This window comes from Notolepis coatsorum (assembly GCF_963971535.1).
Source record: "Notolepis coatsorum genome assembly, chromosome: 11".
Lineage (NCBI taxonomy): Eukaryota > Metazoa > Chordata > Actinopteri > Aulopiformes > Paralepididae > Notolepis > Notolepis coatsorum.
The window spans coordinates 85,769,173-85,790,887 of NC_140175.1; the positions used below are offsets into that span (position 1 = coordinate 85,769,173).

General features: G+C 45.5%; 1 protein-coding gene across 1 annotated transcript in view; it reads right to left on the reverse strand.

Annotated features, from left to right (window-relative positions):
- Window positions 1-21,715, reverse strand: part of LOC311236352 (ras-specific guanine nucleotide-releasing factor RalGPS1) — a gene marked incomplete at its 5' end in the record, with an annotated part of 298,894 nt that overhangs the window by 55,079 nt on the left and 222,100 nt on the right. The window contains 1 exon segment of the mRNA XM_084324001.1: window positions 18,020-18,113. Within this exon segment, the coding sequence (XP_084180127.1) occupies window positions 18,020-18,113 (94 nt within the window).

Genomic DNA, 21,715 nt, shown 5'->3' on the forward strand with positions numbered 1-21,715 from the left:
CCGGTGAGGAAGGCCAGCTCTGTGGTGGGAGTCGAGCTGGTCAGACTAGAGATGGTGGCAGAGAGGAGGATGAGAAGGGAGCTGGCCGCTATCCTGGAGAACCCCTCCCACCCCCTCTATGAGGAGCATGTTCAGCCATAGACTAAAGTATAAAGCTAAGCTTTGCAAAAAAGGTATGCAGTCGTCAAAAACAAAAGCAAAAATGACCCCGTTTTTGGGTGATGCTTAAGAGGTTAAGAACTATTAGGAATGTCAAAACCACTAAGTGTCTCACTGGTTAAGTGACTCTTAACCACAACAACCTGTACGGACTACAATGTATGACGTATATCATGCCAGTTAGGGTACAGACTAGGGATGCACCGATCCGACTTTTTCAGTCCCATTACCGATACCGATCCGATACCCATTGTCCAACCCCCCCCCCCCCCCCCAAAAAGTAAAATATATATATATGTATCCACGTTTTTAAATTTTTTATATTACAAAATATTTAGTTTTTAAGAATTGTAAAGGATCACAAGTGTGTTTTTGATTTGTTGTAAACAAAGACAGAAAATAAACTTCATTCATTCAATTAATGCCTCACTGTCACTGTGTGGAAGAGACTGGGATCATTCAGGCTTGACTTAAAACATTACTTTCCTAACTTAGTGAAACTAAATGTAACAAATTAACACAGATATAAATGTACTGAATGGTTATTTCTTATTTTATTTATTATATATAAAAATAAAAATAAAATCAGATATTTTTTATTTTTTTTTACCGATACCCGATCCAGCGGCGGCCAATACCAATATCGGATCGGTGCATCCCTAGTACAGACCCTCATATTTTTATATTCCGAGCAACCAGATTGGCACTCATCAGGAATGACGTGGTTGTTTAATTGTTTCCACATTCCAGAAAGGTCACACGTCCCTCCGTTACCTCCCATCCTGGTCCACCCAGGGCGTCTTCATGACACACTATATCTGGAATATCTGATCTTATCTCATCTCATCTCAAAATTTGATTAAAAAAAGGATCATCTGTGACAGGATGCAGTACACTAATGCTACAGAGTTGATATTCAGATCCGTTTCTTCGTTTAGTGTCACATAATTCAAAATGGTTATAATTGCATTTCTAACTTTGTGTGATTCTGTGCATTAATATGAAGCGAGTATCTCAACAGGCTCTGGCCGGCATCTGAAGATGATTAGTCTTAGTCTCGCAGCATACACATAGCTATGCGTTATGCATTTATACATAAGGGGTCAGAGGGCAAGGTCGCCTACAGCACAAACACCCCAAAGAGCGGTTTGGGGTTCAGTGCCTTGGTCAAAGGGCACGTTGGCGGTGAAGAAGGTGGTTCTACAGTGTTGAGTGATCACATCCAAAACCAAAGTGGTTCCTTCTTTTATCAACATACGTACATCAAGGATGGAATGCCAGAGAAACACCAGACTCCTAAGTGCTGTGAACAGCCAGACTCCTGCTCTTCTGCTGTGAACAGTCAGACCCCTGCTCTTCTGCTGTGAACAGTCAGACCCCTGCTCTTCTGCTGTGAACAGTCGGACCCCTGCTCTTCTGCTGTGAACAGTCGGACCCCTGCTCTTCTGCTGTGAACAGTCAGACCCCTGCTCTTCTGCTGTGAACAGTCAGACCCCTGCACTTCTGGTGTGAACAGTCAGACTCCTGCTCTTCTGGTGTGAACAGTCAGACCCCTGCTCTTCTGGTGTGAACAGTCAGACCCCTGCTCTTCTGGTGTGAACAGTCAGACCCCTGCTCTTCTGGTGTGAACAGTCAGACTCCTGCTCTTCTGGTGTGAACAGTCAGACCCCTGCTCTTCTGGTGTGAACAGTCAGACCCCTGCTCTTCTGGTGTGAACAGTCAGACCCCTGCTCTTCTGGTGTGAACAGTCAGACTCCTGCTCTTCTGGTGTGAACAGTCAGACCCCTGCTCTTCTGGTGTGAACAGTCAGACCCCTGCTCTTCTGGTGTGAACAGTCAGACCCCTGCTCTTCTGGTGTGAACAGTCAGACCCCTGCTCTTCTGGTGTGAACAGTCAGACTCCTGCTCTTCTGGTGTGAACAGTCAGACCCCTGCTCTTCTGGTGTGAACAGTCAGACCCCTGCTCTTCTGGTGTGAACAGTCAGACCCCTGCTCTTCTGCTGTGAACAGTCAGACCCCTGCTCTTCTGGTGTGAACAGTCAGACCCCTGCTCTTCTGCTGTGAACAGTCAGACCCCTGCTCTTCTGCTGTGAACATCCAGGTTCCTGCTCTTCTGCTGTGAACATCCAGGCTCCTGCTGTGAACACCCTGCTCGCTCCAGAATGCTTCGGCGTCCGGTGTGTCCCTGGTGTAAGAGTGTGAGGCAAGCTGTGCTCAGCATGCAGCACCAACAGCTGTTTCATATGACAAGGGGAAGAAGTGGATTACACATATATATTTTTTTTAATGAGCGATGGGCTGTGCGAAGAGAGATGTTGTGTGGCACGTATTTTTTATTCCCTCCGCAAACATATCGCACACTTTATAAATGTTGGGAGTGAGGCGAGTGCCAATGTTAACAAACGCTGTCATCTGGGCAGCAGATGAGATGGTATCCGGGCTGATCACTCAACAGAGGACATAAACACTCTCCTCTGACCTAATTGCATGTCATGGTTTAATCATCTCTGTTGTACAGATAGTGGCCCACGACCTCTTCACTGGCTCTTGTAAGCTGTGAGTGACATGGAGCGATTGAACGATGCTTGCGTGAGGTCTATGTCATCGCAAGGTGAGCCATGTATATCATGTATGTGTTTTTCCCCCACAGACTTGTTACCTACATTTTTAACCACACATGAATGTCAATAGTTCCTTTTCCCGTTTCAATTATTGAGTAGAATATAAAATACATTGAAAACAACAACAAACCAGTTGCTTATTGTGGAACATTACTGCCATGATGAGCATCATCCCTGCAGCCTCAGATGCATCTCCCGACCTGTTCTACTGCAGTTCATCAGACTGTTCATCTTCACAGAGTTGACCTGTTCTAAGGCAGGACAGTTCATCAGACTGTTCATCTTCACAGAGTTGACCTGTTCTAAGGCAGTTCATCAGAATGTTCATCTTCACAGAGTTGACCTGTTCTAAGGCAGGACAGTTCATCAGACTGTTCATCTTCACAGAGTTGACCTGTTCTAAGGCAGTTCATCAGACTGTTCATCTTCACAGAGTTGACCTGTTCTAAGGCAGTTCATCAGACTGTTCATCTTCACAGAGTTGACCTGTTCTAAGGCAGTTCATCAGACTGTTCATCTTCACAGAGTTGACCTGTTCTACAGCAGTTCATCAGACTGTTCATCTTCACAGAGTTGACCCGTTCTAAGGCAGTTCATCAGACTGTTCATCTTCACAGAGTTGACCCGTTCTAAGGCAGTTCATCAGACTGTTCATCTTCACAGAGTTGACCTGTTCTACAGCAGTTCATCAGACTGTTCATCTTCACAGAGTTGACCCGTTCTAAGGCAGTTCATCAGACTGTTCATCTTCACAGAGTTGACCCGTTCTAAGGCAGTTCATCAGACTGTTCATCTTCACAGAGTTGACCTGTTCTAAGGCAGTTCATCAGACTGTTCATCTTCACAGAGTTGACCTGTTCTAAGGCAGTTCATCAGACTGTTCATCTTCACAGAGTTGATCCGGGCTACAAGGGATAGAGGCAGCAATGACCACCTCTGTAAATCTTCCTGTATCTGAGCCACCAATGGGACAAAAATGCATTTAACCTCTTCCACCCGACCGGTCCCGAAATGACATCTGGTCATAAATCAATATTTCCAGACTGTTCTATAAAACTAGTAGGGCTGTCCCCGACTAAGGATTTGGATGGTCGACTAGGATTGGCCAAAATTTGCCGACTTAAAAAAAAAAAAAAAAAAAAAAAAACATTTTTCCATTCCATTTGGGCTGTGGGGGGTGCTTAATGTATGAAGGAGTCGACTGAAGGCTTCTTGTCCTCTGCAAAAGCATGCAATTGGTCCACTGATGGATACATCTTGATATTTGTCTAGTCTAGTGTGTTCATTAGATGGGTGAAATCCTCTTTCAGTGCCTCTGTGCCTGTTTTCTTAGGCAGTTAGCCTCTGGTATGTGTGCCATTAGCGCTAGCCACGCTTCTAGGCCTCTTTTCTTTTGAAAAAAATTATAAAAAAATTAAATAAATAAATTAAATTAAATTATTATTTTTTTTTTTATTATATTCGACTAAGAGGTTGGCCAGTCGACTACGGCCCCTTTCGACCGATTAGTCGACTAATCGATTAATAGGGGTCAGCCCTAAAAACAAGTGATTTTTATTTCAAACGTATTCAAGTAGAAACATCATAAACATGTCACAACAGCATTTCGAATGTATATTATCATCAATACGTTAGTTTAGGAATAGGTTAACACATTATGCGCCATAAACGGCGTAAATCGTTATTGCCCGCCATGCGTTGAACGCCAACAACGGCGTATCACGTGTTTGGGATCAATATTTAATTTTTTCGCCATGGCATTCATAATTCATCCAGCCTCCCTCCGGATCGCAGTCGGACCCTGTTCTGATATTGCAACGCCTCAATACCGCCGCCTGGTGGATGGTCGGGCGAGTTACACTCACGGCAAACCGGAAGTGGCGATCGGTGCATCGAGGAAATTCCTCCACCAGAGATATATTGTGGCGTGGATGAATATACACACTCGAGTGCATTTGGATCGCTTTCTAAACGCAATAATCAATATGATTTCGGCGTTTATTGCGTCATACAAACCGGAAATGGATCTAGCAGATCGAAGTCAAATAATTGGTATCTTTTTTCTCCAGTCTCATCGGCGAACGGTAAAAGGACACTAACGTTACTTTCAGCTTGATTGTCCATTTCTTTGTTTGCAATCAGTCTGATCAATATATCAACCCATACTAAATAAAGCCGTTACTGACGATCAAGGAATTATAAACGACCCCCCCCCCCTTTCCTTCACGCATGATTAAGCATAATGTATACCGATCATATACATTTGAATTTTTTAATATAGCGTGTATAGGAAAGAAACGCCAATCGATAATCTATCATATGCTTCAGGGCCTATAACTAGCGTTTTTGGAATTACAGCAGAAAAGCTTAAAAACATACTTATATTCTCGACGGTATTAACACAACAATGTATGAATGAAAAAATATAACATTCCCATATCCGGAACGATAGATACCCGATGTTGAATGGGCCATAGTAATGCAGATATAGCTATAATATTTAAAAAGTTATAGCCCTGCAAAGAAGGTAAACAACTCCATAGGCTTACAGCGGTGGCAGAGAGGGCATAATGATGGGCACAATGCATGGCGCCCAATGTGTTAAAGTGTTATATAGATATTTTCCTCTTCGGAATGTCTGTATATTCCACGAGAGGTGACCATTTTGTAAAACCGGGGGAATGGGAATTGTAGTTTTTTTGTGGCCATTTTGTAGCGGTCTTCCAGAGGTCTGGTTCTGGTTCAAAACTACACTTCCCTTAAAGTTCTATGGGGTTCAAGGTTCAGAGTTCTGTATGAATTATTTCAATAACTGTTATTATTCGGGATAATTCTACCACAAAAGGTAAAGTTTTTGACAAATATTGAAACGCAGTTAGTTTCTCTTCCCTATTGTTGGCATGTAGGAACAATTAGATCTGACATTTGTTTCAAAACGGTTACACTGTGGGGAAGTACAGTAGATTACAGTAGATTTCATTATCTGTTCTTATGCACGCCTGGTGATACTAAATCCAAATTGAACTCGGGCATTTGAATGATAATATATATATATAAATGTGCGAATTGGTAGGGCGGCTAGGTGGCGCAGCGGAGATTGCGCTCGTCACCAATGCAAGAGACTCCGGTCTCAAATCCGGGTGTCAGCATTGCCTCCGGCTTGGGCCGGCCGTCATACTGGCTCAATTGGCAGAGTCGGCGGGTGGAAGTCGATGTGTGGTAATCTGGACGTTGTGGACAGCGACTCCTACAGGTCGGTTGGGGGACGCCTGCACAGCAGAGACAGGAAATGGCGGGGGTAGTGTGAGCCTCCCACACGTTACACCTCGCCAATGTCCGCGCTGGCAGGTGAAAAGATGTGACAGGCTGCCTCCTCGTGTACCGGAGGGGACACGTGATGCAAGGCTTCTATCCTCCCTACAACCGACCAGTGGGGGGCATATGCGAGCAACGTTCAAGACAGGGGAGGGGAGAATTGGAAACACGAAATTGGGATGGGAGAAAAAATAGAAAATAAGGAGAACAAGTAGATAAAAAAAATTTGCGAATTGGCTATAATAAGGTAATTTATAAGCCTGCTATTCTATATTATTTTTTTGTATCCAGTTTTTCTCCTTATTTTTCAATTTTTTCTCCCATCCCAATTTCACCTCGCCAATTCTCCCTTCAATTCTCCCCTCCCCTGTCTCGAACGTTGCTAGACTATGCCTCCCACTGGTCAGCTGCAGTGAGGACCAAGCCTTGCATCACGTGTCCCCTCCAGACCAGGCTGCAGAAACAAATTAGTGGGGGGGCATAAAATGTTCTCGGGGGGGCACAATGCTTTTTCAACACAGGTTCCCTTTTATACGTTTCAGCTGGGACAGCGGCACTGTGGCTTGCTTGGCGCTGCCCACGGTGCTGAACTAAACAACAGAGAGGCAATTGAAAAATCTAATTTCTCTCTATCTTAAGAACTTTCACTTATACAAAAACAGACTGAACGGATATATATAACAGACCTGCTGGGGCAGCGGACTGAGAGCAGGGGACACAAACAGGCTGGATAAGATGGTCAAGAAGGCCAGTAGCGTGGTTGGGGTGGAGCTGGACTCTAGCGAGGGTGGCGGAGAGGAGGAACCTTGCTAAGCTCCAGGCCATCAGGGAAAACCCCTCCCACCCACTATACACAGACAGGAGGAGCATGTTATAGGCTCACACTACCTAAATGCAGCACTGAACAGCACAGGAAGTCCTTCATTCCGACAGCCATCAGACTATACAATGCATCACTGTGCCTCACTGCATCACTGAGCACAGAGTGACAGTTACCATCTTCCTGGACTCTTACTTTTTAAACAGCACTGTGCAATATTACACCTACTGTAGACTTCAGTATATTTTTACTGTATTTATTTACTGTATCTTTTATTCTATTTCATTTTATTCTATTCTTAGGCCATTTGTTTTGTTATTCTTATTTGTGACTTGTTCTGTCTAAATGTTTAATGTTGAGTGATTTGCAGTGTCAAATTTCCCTCAGGATAATACATTTCTATTCTATTCTATATCTTTGAAAAGTCTCCATTTATTCAACACTTCTGAATTCACTGACAAACTGAACTGAACTGACAAAAATAAGGTGCATAAAAAAGCAAACAAAATTCCTCCACAGGCTACTCACCATCATAAGTAGAGAGGCAAGCGGTGTTTGGGGACAGAGTGAAATCTTCTTAAAACACTGCCCCTCCACTCATTCCTGAACTTTTTTGTTAAGTCCTTCTCAAATGCCAACTGAATTAAATTGGCCTTAGTTGCGTCGATGAAGCATACTAAGGCGATGTTCTGTAAAGACGTTCTTGAGGGTAGAAAACGAATGAGTGCCGTGCTAGCTTCAGTAGTGTTGTTGTTGACATCAGTGCCCACTAGGGCTGTCCTCGACTAAGGATTTGGATAGTTCTTTTGAAAAAAGAAAAAAAAAGAAAAATTTACCAGGGTGGGGCACAGCTAACTCAGTGGGCAGGCCCGGCCCCCTAATGCCCGCCCATGGCGCCGGGACTGGTCCCCTTTAGTACACGAGGAGGCAGCTGTCGCATCTTTTCACCTGCACAGCGCGATCTCTCAGCGGCGAGGAGTAACACATGGGAGGCTCACGCTGCCCCTGTTGCTTCCTGATTCTGCTGTACAGGCGCACCAACCGACCTGTAGGAGTCGCTGTCCACAACGTCCAATCCCCACCCACCAGCTTTCCCACCCCTAACACTGCCAATTGTGTTAGTATGAACGACCAGCCAAGCTGGTAGCAACACAGAGAGCTGGGCTCGAACCCAGCATCTCCTGCGTTAGTGGCGAGCGCCTTGCCCACTGTGCCACTTGGCCGCCCTGCTATTCTATATTCTATAATAATATTTCAAATTGAATTGGTCCGGATGGGAGAATTCAGTACTGTATCTACAGAACCTTCTGTTTAATCATCTTCCCTTTATTAATGTCCTTAGGTTTTTGTACATATGATCTCAAGAAGGTACTGAACGAGATCAGTGGCAGTTTTTAATGTTTGGTCATTATTAGCATGGTGTTATTCACTGTCAAAGATGCAAAGAAAAATCATAATTAATATTTTCCTTTGTTTCATCACAATTTAAGCAAGCCTAGTAATTAGGGATGGGTACCTTTCACATTTGAACCGATACCGGTACCGGTACCTGTGAATCGATACCGGTACCCAACGGTACCTTTTTTCGGTACTTTAGTCTCAAGACATTTAATTTACCTATACCTCAGTCGTAAAAAAAAAAATCCAAACTTCAAATAACTACAATTTCGACAGTTTTCGGCTTGTCATTGCTCCGACTGCTTTGTTGTTGAATCAAGTCAAATCAAAGTAAGCATATATTGTGCGTGTGAACGTTGACATGAAAAGAAAAAAGTAAAAAAAAAAAAAAAAAGTAAACAAAAAAAAATTAATAAAAAATATTTTTTTTTATTTATTTTTTGGTTTCTCACTTCATTCGATACTCGGTAGTACCGACGTGTTTCGGTTCGGTACCTCAAAAGTACCAAATTCGGTACCCATCCCTACTAGTAATAGATAAGAATATGCAAATGGGCCTTGTAGAAGTGGAGCAATATTCCATTTACTTATGGCGCTTTTCCACTGCATGGTACCTACTCTACTCTACTCTACTCTACTCTACTCTACTCGCTTTAGGTACCTGGTACTTCGTTCCTTTTCCACTGCAGGTACTAAAATAAAGTACTCAGTTTGTCTCCGTGTGGGGAGGCGGGGCTGCTGGTGTACAGCTGAGAGCTCCATAGCTCTGTGAGAGCTCCACCAGCATAGCTATGTCCGTGAGCTAGTAGGCGCAAGCCAGAGTAAAACAGTTTTCAATCAATCAATCAATAACAACATTAACGAGACTCGTTGTGTCTATTCTGCTAACGCTAACGTTACCTCTCATTGTGTCTATTCTACAAGCGGTAACGTTAGCTAGGCTGTCTATGCTAACGTTAACGTTAGCATTAGGCTAACAAGCTGTAACGTTACCAGTCGCGTCTATTTGCTAACGTTAGCATTAGGTAATAACCGGTTTAAAATGGATGGTGATTACCTCACGTTGTGTCTATTCTACTAGCATTAACGTTACTCATACAAACAATCAATAGCGAGTTATATTGATCACGCTATGTACGATAGCCATGCTAAAACGCTAGCACAACATTAGCACAACATAAGCTTAAGCCTTAACAAGTCAGCGATCTTTTTGCGAGACTAAACTCTCCGCTCGGTGGCAAATTGTGTTGATGTCGGTTTTGTTTAATCAATAAATGAGGCAGAATACACAGTGACTGTATCGTTTGTTTATTGAACTTGTGCCTGCTGCAACCATAATGAAATCCTATGCGAGACATTCAAGATGGCGGCTTTCTGTTTTCGTTCAGACTCTCCAAACAGTGACGCGTCTCTCTTCTGACCAATCAGTGGTCTGCAGTTTTTCACATGACTTTTGTGGTACCAGTTCTACTCGCTTGGCTCGCGCTAAGAACCTCGACAGAGCAGGGACTAAAAAAGTACCCAGAAAGTACCCAAAAAGTACCTGGTACCAGGTACTTTGGTAATGGAAAACCGAAAATACCGAGTAGAGTAGAGTAGGTACCATGCAGTGAAAAAGCGCCATTAGGTATATATTTTAGGCGGATTTTCAGAAAATAGGCTCCGGGCTTAAGAGGTTAAACAGGTCTTCAAATTTATCTCTAACCGAATACCAAGGCATTTAAAACCATGTGGGACAATTCTAAATTTCATTCTGAGGACAACAGCAGAGAGGGTAGGATCTTTTAACTGAATACTGTGTACATCATTTTGAAGTGTGTGACTAAATTGTGTTGTGGAAATTGTTTGTAATTAGTTTCACCCAGCTGACAGAAACTGGAGGTGTGGCCTTTGTGCATGTAGTTAAGTGGGCACTTGTGACAGTTTTTCTGCTTAAATACCAGCTTTTTCTCTGTTGGATTCATTCTGAGGACAACAGCAGAGAGGGTAGGATCTTTTAACTGAATACTGTGTACATCATTTTGAAGTGTGTGACTAAATTGTGTTGTGGAAATTGTTTGTAATTAGTTTCACCCAGCTGACAGAAACTGGAGGTGTGGCCTTTGTGCATGTAGTTAAGTGGGCACTTGTGACAGTTTTTCTGCTTAAATACCAGCTTTTTCTCTGTTGGATTCATTCTGAGGACAACAGCAGAGAGGGTAGGATCTTTTAACTGAATACTGTGTACATCATTTTGAAGTGTGTGACTAAATTGTGTTGTGGAAATTGTTTGTAATTAGTTTCACCCAGCTGACAGAAACTGGAGGTGTGGCCTTTTGCTGCAGGTGTCACTCATCAGTAATTAGTGATAGTGATTTAAAGACTTGCTGGCATAGCGTCAGCGAAGCGTCGAGAAACGAAGAGGGACAAAGAGGAGGAGTTTTCCTGGAGTTCACCGCAGAGGGATCCACCGATCCACCCAGTGCTAAGTACACCATAATCCCATATTCCCGTCCCACTCTGCTATTTCCCTACTATCTCGCTTCCTCCCTAGCCCCTTCAACCTCCTCCTACCACTCTTGACACCACAATGTGCCTCATACCTATATCCACAATCTGCTCCTCAAGAACAGAATCAACCCATCCACGCCAGTTTGCTAGCAACCCGGCTAATCTCTCCTACCCTCCTACAGCCACTAATACACCTGTCACAGTACAGGGAGGCTTATGGAATTGTCAATCAGCAGTCAAGAAAGCTGACTTCATTACTGCCTACGCCCATAGTCTAAATCTGCAGCTCCTGGCTCTAACTGAGACCTGGATAACCCCCAATAACTCGTCAACACCTGCAGCATTATCTACAAACTATAACTTCACTCACACACCTCGACCCTCCAGACGGGGTGGAGGCACTGGCCTCATGACATCTCCTTCATGGGCTACAAACCTAACGCAACTCCCAGAACTGTCACTCTCCTCCCTCGAATATCATGCAGTATCTGTCTCTAATCCTTTCAATCTCACCATTGTTACACTCTATCGCCCTCCAGGTCCCCTCGATCACTTCACAGATGAGCTGGACATGCTTCTAAGCTCCTTACCGGAAGATGGTACCCCGCTCCTTCTATTGGGCGACTTCAACCTGCCTGACTCATCTCAGTCGGTCCCAGTGGTCTCCCTCCTACAACAATTTGACCTGACTCCCACTGCCATGCCTCCCACCCACAAAGCAGGCAACTCCTTGGATCTCATATTTTCCCGTAACTCCAGCATCATTAACACCACGGTAACTCCCCTACATGTATCTGACCATTCCTTCATATCCTTCTCACTAACTCTCATGCTTAACCGAAAAGTCTTCACCCCAACTCAAACCGTCTCACTCAGACGCAACCTGCCCTCCCTATCCCCCTCCACCCTCTCCTCTGACATAATATCCGCTCTACCTTTGAGTGACACCTTCTCTGCTCTCCCCACAGAGATGGCAACCTCCACCCTCCTCTCAGCCCTTGCAACCTCCTTCGACAAGCTCTGTCCCCTCGTTGAGAAACCTGCCCGCCGTTCCCCACCCAGTCCATGGCTGACGGATGCAGTGAGAGAACAAAGACAGGTCCTGAGAGCGGCTGAGAGGAAGTATAGAAAGTCACGCCTCACTGCTGACATCGACACATATCACAACCTCTTGTTAACATTCTCCAAAACCATTACTAATGCCAAAGCTTCTTTCTTTCACCATAGGATCGAGGCCTCTGCCAAGAATCTTCGCAAACTGCATGCTACCATGTCCTCCCTCCTCACTCCCCCCCCACCTCCTCCTCCCTCATCTTTTTCTGCCGAAGACTTTGCGATCTTCTTTGAGGAAAAAGTGGAGAACATCCGCAGCTCCTTCTCCCAACCCCCACCCATTCCAAACGCTGAATCGAGAACCTCATCCTTCACTCTGTCATCTTTCTCTCCCATTACAGAAGCCGAGACCCTGACACTGGTAACGTCGAACCGTCCGACTACATGCCAGCTGGACCAGCTACCCTCCCCACTCCTCCAGACCATAGCACCGGACATCCTCCCATTCCTAACTGCAACCATCAACTCCTCACTCAACTCGGGGGTGGTCCCCACCTCCCTAAAACAAGCCAGAGTCACGCCCCTCATAAAAAAACCAACCCTGAACCCCACCGTCATAGCCAACTATCGCCCTGTCTCTCTTCTCTCCTTCCTTTCTAAAACACTTGAACGTGCTGTATCCAACCAACTTACTGCTTATCTCTTACAGAATGACCTCCTAGACCCCAATCAGTCTGGCTTCCGGACTGGCCACTCCACAGAAACGGCCCTCATTGCGGTCACAGAGGCACTTCACTTAGCAAAAGCGAAAGGCCTCTCCTCTGTCCTGATTCTCCTAGATCTATCTGCAGCCTTCGACACAGTCAACCATCAGATCCTCCTCGCGGCCCTCGCAGGAATGGGAGTGGCTGGATCTGCGCTGACATGGCTGACATCATACCTCAATGACCGCTCCTACCAAGTGTCATGGAGAGGGACTCTGTCGGCCACCCGCCCCCTCCGGACGGGTGTCCCCCAGGGCTCGGTCCTAGGACCCCTTCTCTTCTCCCTCTACACTAAATCACTGGGTAACATTATCACATCTCATGGCTTCTCATATCATTGTTATGCCGATGATACTCAACTCTTCCTCTCCTTCCCTCCCTCAGATATCCACGTCTCTGAGCGGATCGCGGCCTGTCTGTCCGACATCTCCGCCTGGATGACGACCAACCACCTCAAACTGAACCTAAGCAAAACAGAATTGCTCCACCTGCCGGCCAAATCCTCCCCCCTGACCGACCTCTCCATCACAGTCGAGAATGCAGCTGTGACCGCGTCGCCGACCGCCAAGAACCTTGGTGTTGTCCTCGACGACCAGTTGAACTTCTCTGCTCACATCGCAGCGACAACCAGAACCTGCAGATTCCTCCTGAGCAACGTCAGAAGGATACGCCCCTTCCTGACAAAAGAAGCCACCCAACTCCTCGTCCAATCAACAGTCATCTCCCGCCTCGACTACTGCAACGCACTGCTAGCTGGCCTCCCGGCCACTGCCACCAAGCCTCTTCAACTCATTCAAAATGCAGCGGCCCGCCTGATCTCAAACCTACCGAAGTCAGCCCATGTCACCCCACTTCTTAGGGACCTGCACTGGCTCCCCATTGCTGCACGTATCCGCTTCAAGGCCCTCGACCTAGCATACCGTGCGGCAAAGGGAACCGCTCCCGCCTACCTCCGGTCAATGGTCTCTAACTACACACCCTCAAGACCCCTACGCTCTGCGTCTTCTGGCCGCCTCAGATCTACTCCTATCCAAGCTCCCGGAGGGTCATCAAAGAGAAGCCGCCTATTCTCAGTCCTTGCCCCACAATGGTGGAATGAACTACCCATCCCAGTTAGGACAGCCGAATCCCGTCCAATCTTTCGCCGTCGACTAAAGACTCACTTCTTCAACCATTATCTGAAATGATAAAAAAAAAAAAAAAAAATCTAACCCCGACTAACCTTAATGTCATGCACTTGTCCTAATAAACTAACCTACACTGTAACACGCAACACTTTGATGAACATTGTTACTCAGCTGATAGAGTTATACCCTTCTTGCTGTCTTGTCGCACAGAACTTGTAAGTCGCTTTGGATAAAAGCGTCAGCTAAATGACTAAATGTAAATGTAAATGTAAATGGGAAATCCTGCAAAGAATAATTATGCGCTGCAACATTTAAAAGGAAACAATACATTTAGTCTAAATTAAGTTTATATCCTGAAATGCGGCCAAATGTTGCACGATGGGCGGCACGGTGGTGTAGTGGTTAACACTGTCGCCTCACAGCTAGAAGGTCATGGGTTCGATTCCCGCTTGAGGACCAGGTTGCCGTGTTGCCAGTTACCCAGGTAGGGTATCTCCTGGGCCTTTCTGTGTGGAGTTTGCATGTTCTCCCCGCGCTCGCAAGGGTTTCCCCCCCCGATAAGATAAACCCAATGGAAAAACATGCACAACAGATCGCTAACGCTGTCGCGTCCCTGACGAAGACGGACAGGAGCACTTGGATTGGTCCCCTGGCGCGGCTCACGTTGACGCCTGTCTGCTCCCGGCTGCCCTTGGGGGGGAAGGAGGTGCAGAGAACATTCAGCGACTCAGTGTGTGTGTGTGTGTGTGTGTGTGTGTGTGTGTGTTCCTGTGGGTCGCCCATCGCATGTGTGTGTGTGTTAATCTGATGACAAATAAAGTAAGGATGTCAAGAGCAGCTGGAACCGATGCAGAAAAATTAGAGATATGAAAGTGTTTTACTGCACTCTGACTGAGCACAGCCAACTGTCAGCATGTTGATGTGGCCCCCTGCTCACTGAGAGGAGGTCAAGCTAGTATCACATGGAGCTCTCAAATGTAAACAAATTCACAAGGGCCAGCATGACAATACATTTGAATCTAATCTAATATGATGGGTTGTCACCGGATACAAACACCGGCCAACCGTGCCAGCAGGTGACAAATAAGTCGTCACAGTTGCTGTTGATGTCCTCGAACCCCTAACCCCCAACATCAAATAACTACCACAGACAGAAGGCCACTCCTATTGTCTCCCGTCGCTTGTACTCAGGGCTGACAGATTCCACACTGCTCACACCGCTCTGACTACCTCCAACAGCGAGCGCATACGTTTCTGCGCCTGCATGAGATTAAATAACTCCACACCAGCAGGTAGTGGTAGTCTGTATCGTCGAGGGGAAACGGAAGACCACATGATGTAAACAAGGCGTTGCTACCATTACACACTCTCGCTCAGCACAGACGGTAGCCTTTCTGAGAAAGTGAAATGAACAGTGTTCATTGTTGCAAGCCATGGCTATTTGTGTTGTAGTGCTGGCGAGGAAGCACAGACTTCAGCCAATCAGAGTGATCTCTCTTTTCCCCAGACGTTGCCCTATCGCTCCACGGCGATATGACATGCCAAAATGGCCCGGCTCACCCCGACAAATCCTCCGGCGTTAGCAGACGTAGCCAACGTTCGGGACACACCAACTTGGACCACCGACACTCCCGACCCTAACAGACGTTCCAGCTGGCCGATAATCGGCTTGGTGTGTACCCTCTTTTAAATAAGCTAAACAGTAGCCAACTACTTTCTTTACTTGTATGTGGGCCAGCCAGCTGACATCCCTTACAACTACTGAAAACTGACAGAATGTAAATGTAGAATGACTGATGGGCCAATCAGGGAAAGCCATGTATACTATGTAACACTTAACTTAGATTGGGCATCTAAAATGGCTTGGGCATCCAGGGAGACAAACATCAAGGAGCCATAGCAACAAGATTGAAATAGATTTTCATTGCACTGAATCTTCAAGCAAGGGGGGGGGGGCAGTGATGCGTTGTTCATGGGACGGGGTTGCACTCCGTGCAACCAACGTTTTGTGAACAGAAGTGCGTACACACAGGAATGCGCTGCACTCGACTGATGCGCCAACTCGCAGTACCCACCTGGCTACTTTGCATATCAATAGCGCCGGTCGTCAGGTGTTCCATTCCATTCGTAGAGGCAATTAGGCACTGTTTTTAGTCTGTCCTTATGCGAGGGAACATTTATGCGCGGGAGCGCGCGCATGCGCCTGTGGCGTCATTAGCGTGCGTGCAACCAGTGTTGATATGAGCAACGCAACACTGGGGGGGGGGGGGACCACAAAAAGTACACTTTGGTCACCAAATTATAATAGAAGACATAATAAATTCACATTATAAAAGAGAAGACAAGTAACATTCCAAACCCACTAAAGGGGCATTAATGTGTTAAGAGACATTCGATTAAAAGAGTTACTCTGGACTAGTGGCAAACACCACCCCCTCAGGGTGAAAAAAGGTCTCCATGTCTTTACAATTTAGTCAAGAGCAGCTGGAACCAATGCGGAAAGATAAAAGCATATCATCTGCATAAAGTGAAACCTTCTGCTCAATACGGGGGTCTGACATATCATGTATATTTCACCTTGTGGTGTGAATTCAATCTCAAAAAGAAATTTCCTCGACAGTTCCTCATCTAATTTCCCCTTTCCACTTCTCTAAGTATAAACAGATAACCTAAACCTACCATGGAAACTATGTATTTCCCAGTAGCATCCTCAGAGGAGCTTTGGACCATGCCATTTTTTAAGAACCACGTTACAAAATCATCTGGATGACATCACTTGAAGGGTCTCGGGAGTCGCAGGATAAATGAAACTCCAAACTGTTTACAGCTGTGGGATAAGTGTGAGATTATGTACATGATATATCAGCCATTTTATCTTTTGAGTGACGTGTCAATATTCAAAACCGAACTTCAGGAGGCAGTATTATAAACGTGATGCGTTTGCTGTATGTAAGTATTAGACACTGCAATGATTCACTAGCTATTATGAAGTGTGTATGGACATGTTGTGTGAGTGTATAATTCTCCCACTTTCATGTAAGGCCCTAGTATGGACTGAAGCATTTCGACATTATCGGCGTGTTTCAATTTAATACAATTAAATTACCACTCCAAAAGAGAGAATTCATGAACCAAAACATTCCGGTGTGTTATTCAGCCTAATATTTATTATCCTAATGAAAGTGTCTCGAGGACAATTACATTTATCTAGCCCTGATGTATTAAGAACGAATTCAAGCATAATGACGTAAAAGGGAGAGACCAAGAATGCAAGGAGCGGTGAGATTCCAGGGTAGAAGAACAGTTGAAGCTCCATAAGACCAACACCCCCCCCCCCCCTCCCCCCCTCTCTCAAGAGCCAAAGTGCTAAATCAAGACCGTTAGAAGCCATGGGTTTCCTGGCCATGCTCGGTCATGCTTACTCAAGGTAGTAGGATCTACAATGCTGCCTGAGAAAACCATTAGGGCACGCTGGACGGATGAATGGATGAACTCCCTGTGGGGAACCTGATAACCAGAGGCCCCTGGGTCTTTTCCACTACCCCCCACCCCCCCACCCCTATCTCTGTTTTTCCAGTGCGTTTGCTTTTGTGTCTTTCGCACTATTTAAAAGAATACTCACGATTGCATCCTCTAAAATGTCCCAGTTGTATACGCAAAGGACTTATAAATATACCATAGTTTTGTTCTTGATTTATTGTGATGTTTCTTCTTGACTTAAAGAAGACGTGTCCGGCCCATGGGGACATTAACGTGTGTTGTCGGGCCTTACAAATACATTTGATTTGATAATGACTTCATTATTATATTCTGTAATAATTACTTTCATGCCGTCAAACATGTTTTAAGAGCTTGCTGCCCTGTGTATCTTTTTGTATGGTTGAATTGCTATTGTAAATGTTTCTCCGATTTGAGTGTGTGGTTATTTTCTCTGCACTCCTGTAACTTGTATCTGTTTTGTATTTCTTGCACATGGCGGTGGAAAAGATTTCCTCTCTGAGGACAATCAACGAAGTAATTCGCCCCTTTCTGGCTTATGTCTCACTTTGGCCTAAAACACTTCAATTGTTGCTATACTCCCCATAGAAGAGCCAGATGAACAGCCTGTTTGGACCAATTCAAGTTTAACGTTGACTGTGTGCTGCTACGCACCGCAGTGCTCCCCAGTGCAATTGTGAAAACCACAGAGACCAGCAGGGGAATGTACACTAGTGCTTCCACTTTGAGGTTTGGCAGCGTGCGCGCCGCTACAGAGTACAGACACACATCTTACTTGTAGTTGTCATCCTCCACGAACTTCTGCAGCTCCTCGATGTAGCGAACTGACATCAGATACTTCTGAACATGTGAGAGGGTCACCAGGTGGTCTGAAGAAAGACACAAATGAGAGAGAGAGAGATACTTATTTTCACTGTGTGAAGCACAATCTCAGGGGGCTCATACAGAACCAAGCATTTCACTGTACTGTACATGTACCTTGTATGTGACAAATGAAACAAAACTTGAAACTTGAACTTGAGAGAAGAGAGAGAGGGATAGAAAAAGAGTGAGAGAAAGAGAATTAGCAATGGGTCCAAAATATATCATTAAGGTCAGACTATGAATATAAATGTAGCATTTGGTGAGGGAAGAACAGAATAGACTTCAGACATTAAAGGTGTCTTTTCTTTTTCATTTCTTTAAATGTAGTGCTGTAGTGAAGTGCCGGTGGTCTCACTTTGCTCTGTAGACGCTCCAGAACTTCATTCATTAATAAAAAGAAATATAATTATTTTATATTCAGATATAATTGTATTGCCTATATGTATGTATTTCTACTATTACCCTGCCCTTACCTGTACTTCCCCTCCCCCCTACCCCATGCTGCTGTGATGCCAGAATTTCCCCAAGGGGATCAATAAAGGAATATCTCATCTTATCTTATCACCGGGAATAAGATGAACAACTTTAATTAAATGCATACTAGAGAAACAGTTACACACACAGTAAACTGGTTAACTGATCATTATGGATTTTATACTTTGATGTTAAAGACTTATGCCAGGCCGCAGGCTGCACATTTGGTGCCCTAGGCAAGCTTCACCCCTGCCCCCCCCCCCCAAAATAAATGTTAGATACTTTTTTTTAAATGTCAAAATATTGGTTGCAGATATAGAAGGGGGCACAACAATGTCTGCCCAAAAAAATATACGAAAAAAATAACAATATTAATAATTATATATTTTTGCTGGATGTGGTAGACTACACCCTCCCCAGACCGACAGTAGGGCAGCATGTGGTAGTCTACACCCTCCCCAGACCGACAGTAGGGCAGCATGTGGTAGTCTACACCCTCCCCAGACCGACAGTAGGGCAGCATGTGGTAGTCTACACCCTCCCCAGACCGACAGTAGGGCAGCATGTGGTAGTCTACACCCTCCCTAGACCGACAGTAGGGCAGCATGTGGTAGTCTACACCCTCCCTAGACCGACAGTAGGGCAGCATGTGGTAGTCTACACCCTCCCTAGACCGACAGTAGGGCAGCATGTGGTAGTCTACACCCTCCCTAGACCGACAGTAGGGCAGCATGTGGTAGTCTACACCCTCCCCAGACCTACAGTAGGGCAGCATGTGGTAGTCTACACCCTCCCCAGACAGACAATAGGGCAGCATGTGGTAGTCTACACCCTCCCCAGACCGACAGTATGCCAGCATGTGGTAGTCTACACCCTCCCTAGACCGACAGTAGGGCAGCATGTGGTAGTCTACACCCTCCCTAGACCGACAGTAGGGCAGCATGTGGTAGTCTACACCCTCCCCAGACCAACAGTAGGGCAGCATGTGGTAGTCTACACCCTCCCCAGACCGACAGTAGAGCAGCATGTGGTGGTCTATACCCTCCCCAGACCGACAGTAGGGCAGCATGTGGTAGTCTACACCCTCCCCAGACCAACAGTAGGGCAGCATGTGGTAGTCTACACCCTCCCCAGACCGACAGTATGCCAGCATGTGGTAGACTACACCCTCCCCAGATGAACAATAGGGCAGCATGTGGTAGTCTACACCCTCCCCAGACCGACAGTATGCCAGCATGTGGTAGTCTACACCCTCCCCAGACGGACAATAGGGCAGCATGTGGTAGACTACACCCTCCCCAGACCATCAGTAGGGCAGCATGTGGTAGTCTACACCCTCCCTAGACTGACAGTAGAGCAGCATGTGGTAGTCTACACCCTCCCCAGACCATCAGTAGGGCAGCATGTGGTAGTCTACACCCTCCCCAGACCATCAGTAGGGCAGCATGTGGTAGTCTACACCCTCCCCAGACCATCAGTAGGGCAGCATGTGGTAGTCTACACCCTCCCCAGACCGTCAGTAGGGCAGCGCAATGACCAGGAGGGAATTCGCATAACGACTAAATTGGGGGATGGGAGAAAAAGGCAAAAAGAATACACAAACAATAGTGTATGAATGTGGAGGGAAAGAGTGTGAGACCGTTGAGAGACAGAGGGAGTTGTCATCAGTGATTGAGCTCATTCTAATGATAGAGCAAAGATGACTGGGTCATCAATCTCTGAGACATTGTTGCCAAGCTTACAGTAATAGTAGGGTCCTATGAAAGACACTGTCGCCAAGCTAACAGTAATAGTAACAGCAATAGTAGGGTTCCATGAAATCCACCTTATTCTTTCCCAAACTAAGTTTTATTTTTTGGGGATTCAGTTAATGTATTTTTACTTTTTAATTAATTAATTTGTTATAATTTGTTTTACCTAATTATGATTTAGAATGGTAATTATTGTATATAGTGACCCTGTGACCCTGCCAGTTGAAGGGTCAGAGGTCAGCACGGTAGGCATATGAACAGTAATTGGCCAGGGAACAACAGTCCCGTAACAACGTTGAGCTGAGGTCAGCGGATGTTTTCTCGCCATGAAGAACTGCATCCATGTGTTGCTCAAAGACCCGGGGCAGTGGGGGTGATGAAGGCTCAGGCTGCTCTCATTCTCTGGCATGGCGCCTCCCTGCTTGCCAATGTTTAATCAGGAAATTATGATGCTTTTTTTGTGGTATGCTACACGGCAGTGGCGAGCGGTGCCCTTTGAAGCTGGGCATGCTACCTCGTCGTGCCCATAGATTATGTCTATGGTCGTGCCGCAAAAAAATAATCAAAGACATTGAGAAACAAACATTTAAATGACATGTGTAAATGTAAATAATGCTCATGTTACTTATAATAATGAATTGAAAATCTAATTTTAATATGGAAATTCTCTCGTCATTTTCAAATGCCTTGGGCATGCGCCGCATTTATAGCTTATTATGACCGCTCGCCACTGCTATACGGTCGTTTTATGCCTCCTGCTCCACACATACAGCCGCAAAATCCCCAACAAACTCACGTCTCGTATCTGTATGATCTGACGCTCCATCGTTACTCGGAGGGCTGCAAGTGCACGTCTCCCTCTGACCTTTTCTTTTTTTAGTGCCGTGTTTCCAAGTTTATTACAAGTTGTTGGCTTCTATTCTTCTGGTCACTTGGACATTTTCCTCTCGTGTGCGTGTGTGCACGGTATGGTGTTTACTGGCATATGCGCGTACACTCACATAATAATAATAATAATAATAATACCTTTATTTTGTATAGCGCTTTCGACCCAAAGTCGCTGACAATAGGCAAAAAACAAGGAAACATAGAACCACAGGGAAATAGGGAACAATATGAATACATAAGAACATAAAACCACGAGTAACAGACAACAAATACAGGAGCCAGTAGGGGAGACAGTCGGGAAGTAAGTAAGGGAAACCGAGGGGGGGGGGGGGGGGCGTTATTTTTAAACCTAGCCGCATTTTGCGGAGACACTCTCTGATTGGCCGACGCCTGTTTCTACACTGGTTAAGCTTAGGCGCGTTATTTTTAAACCTAGCCGCATTTTGCGGAGACGCTCTCTGATTGGCCACTGACTGACGCTCTCTGATTGGCCA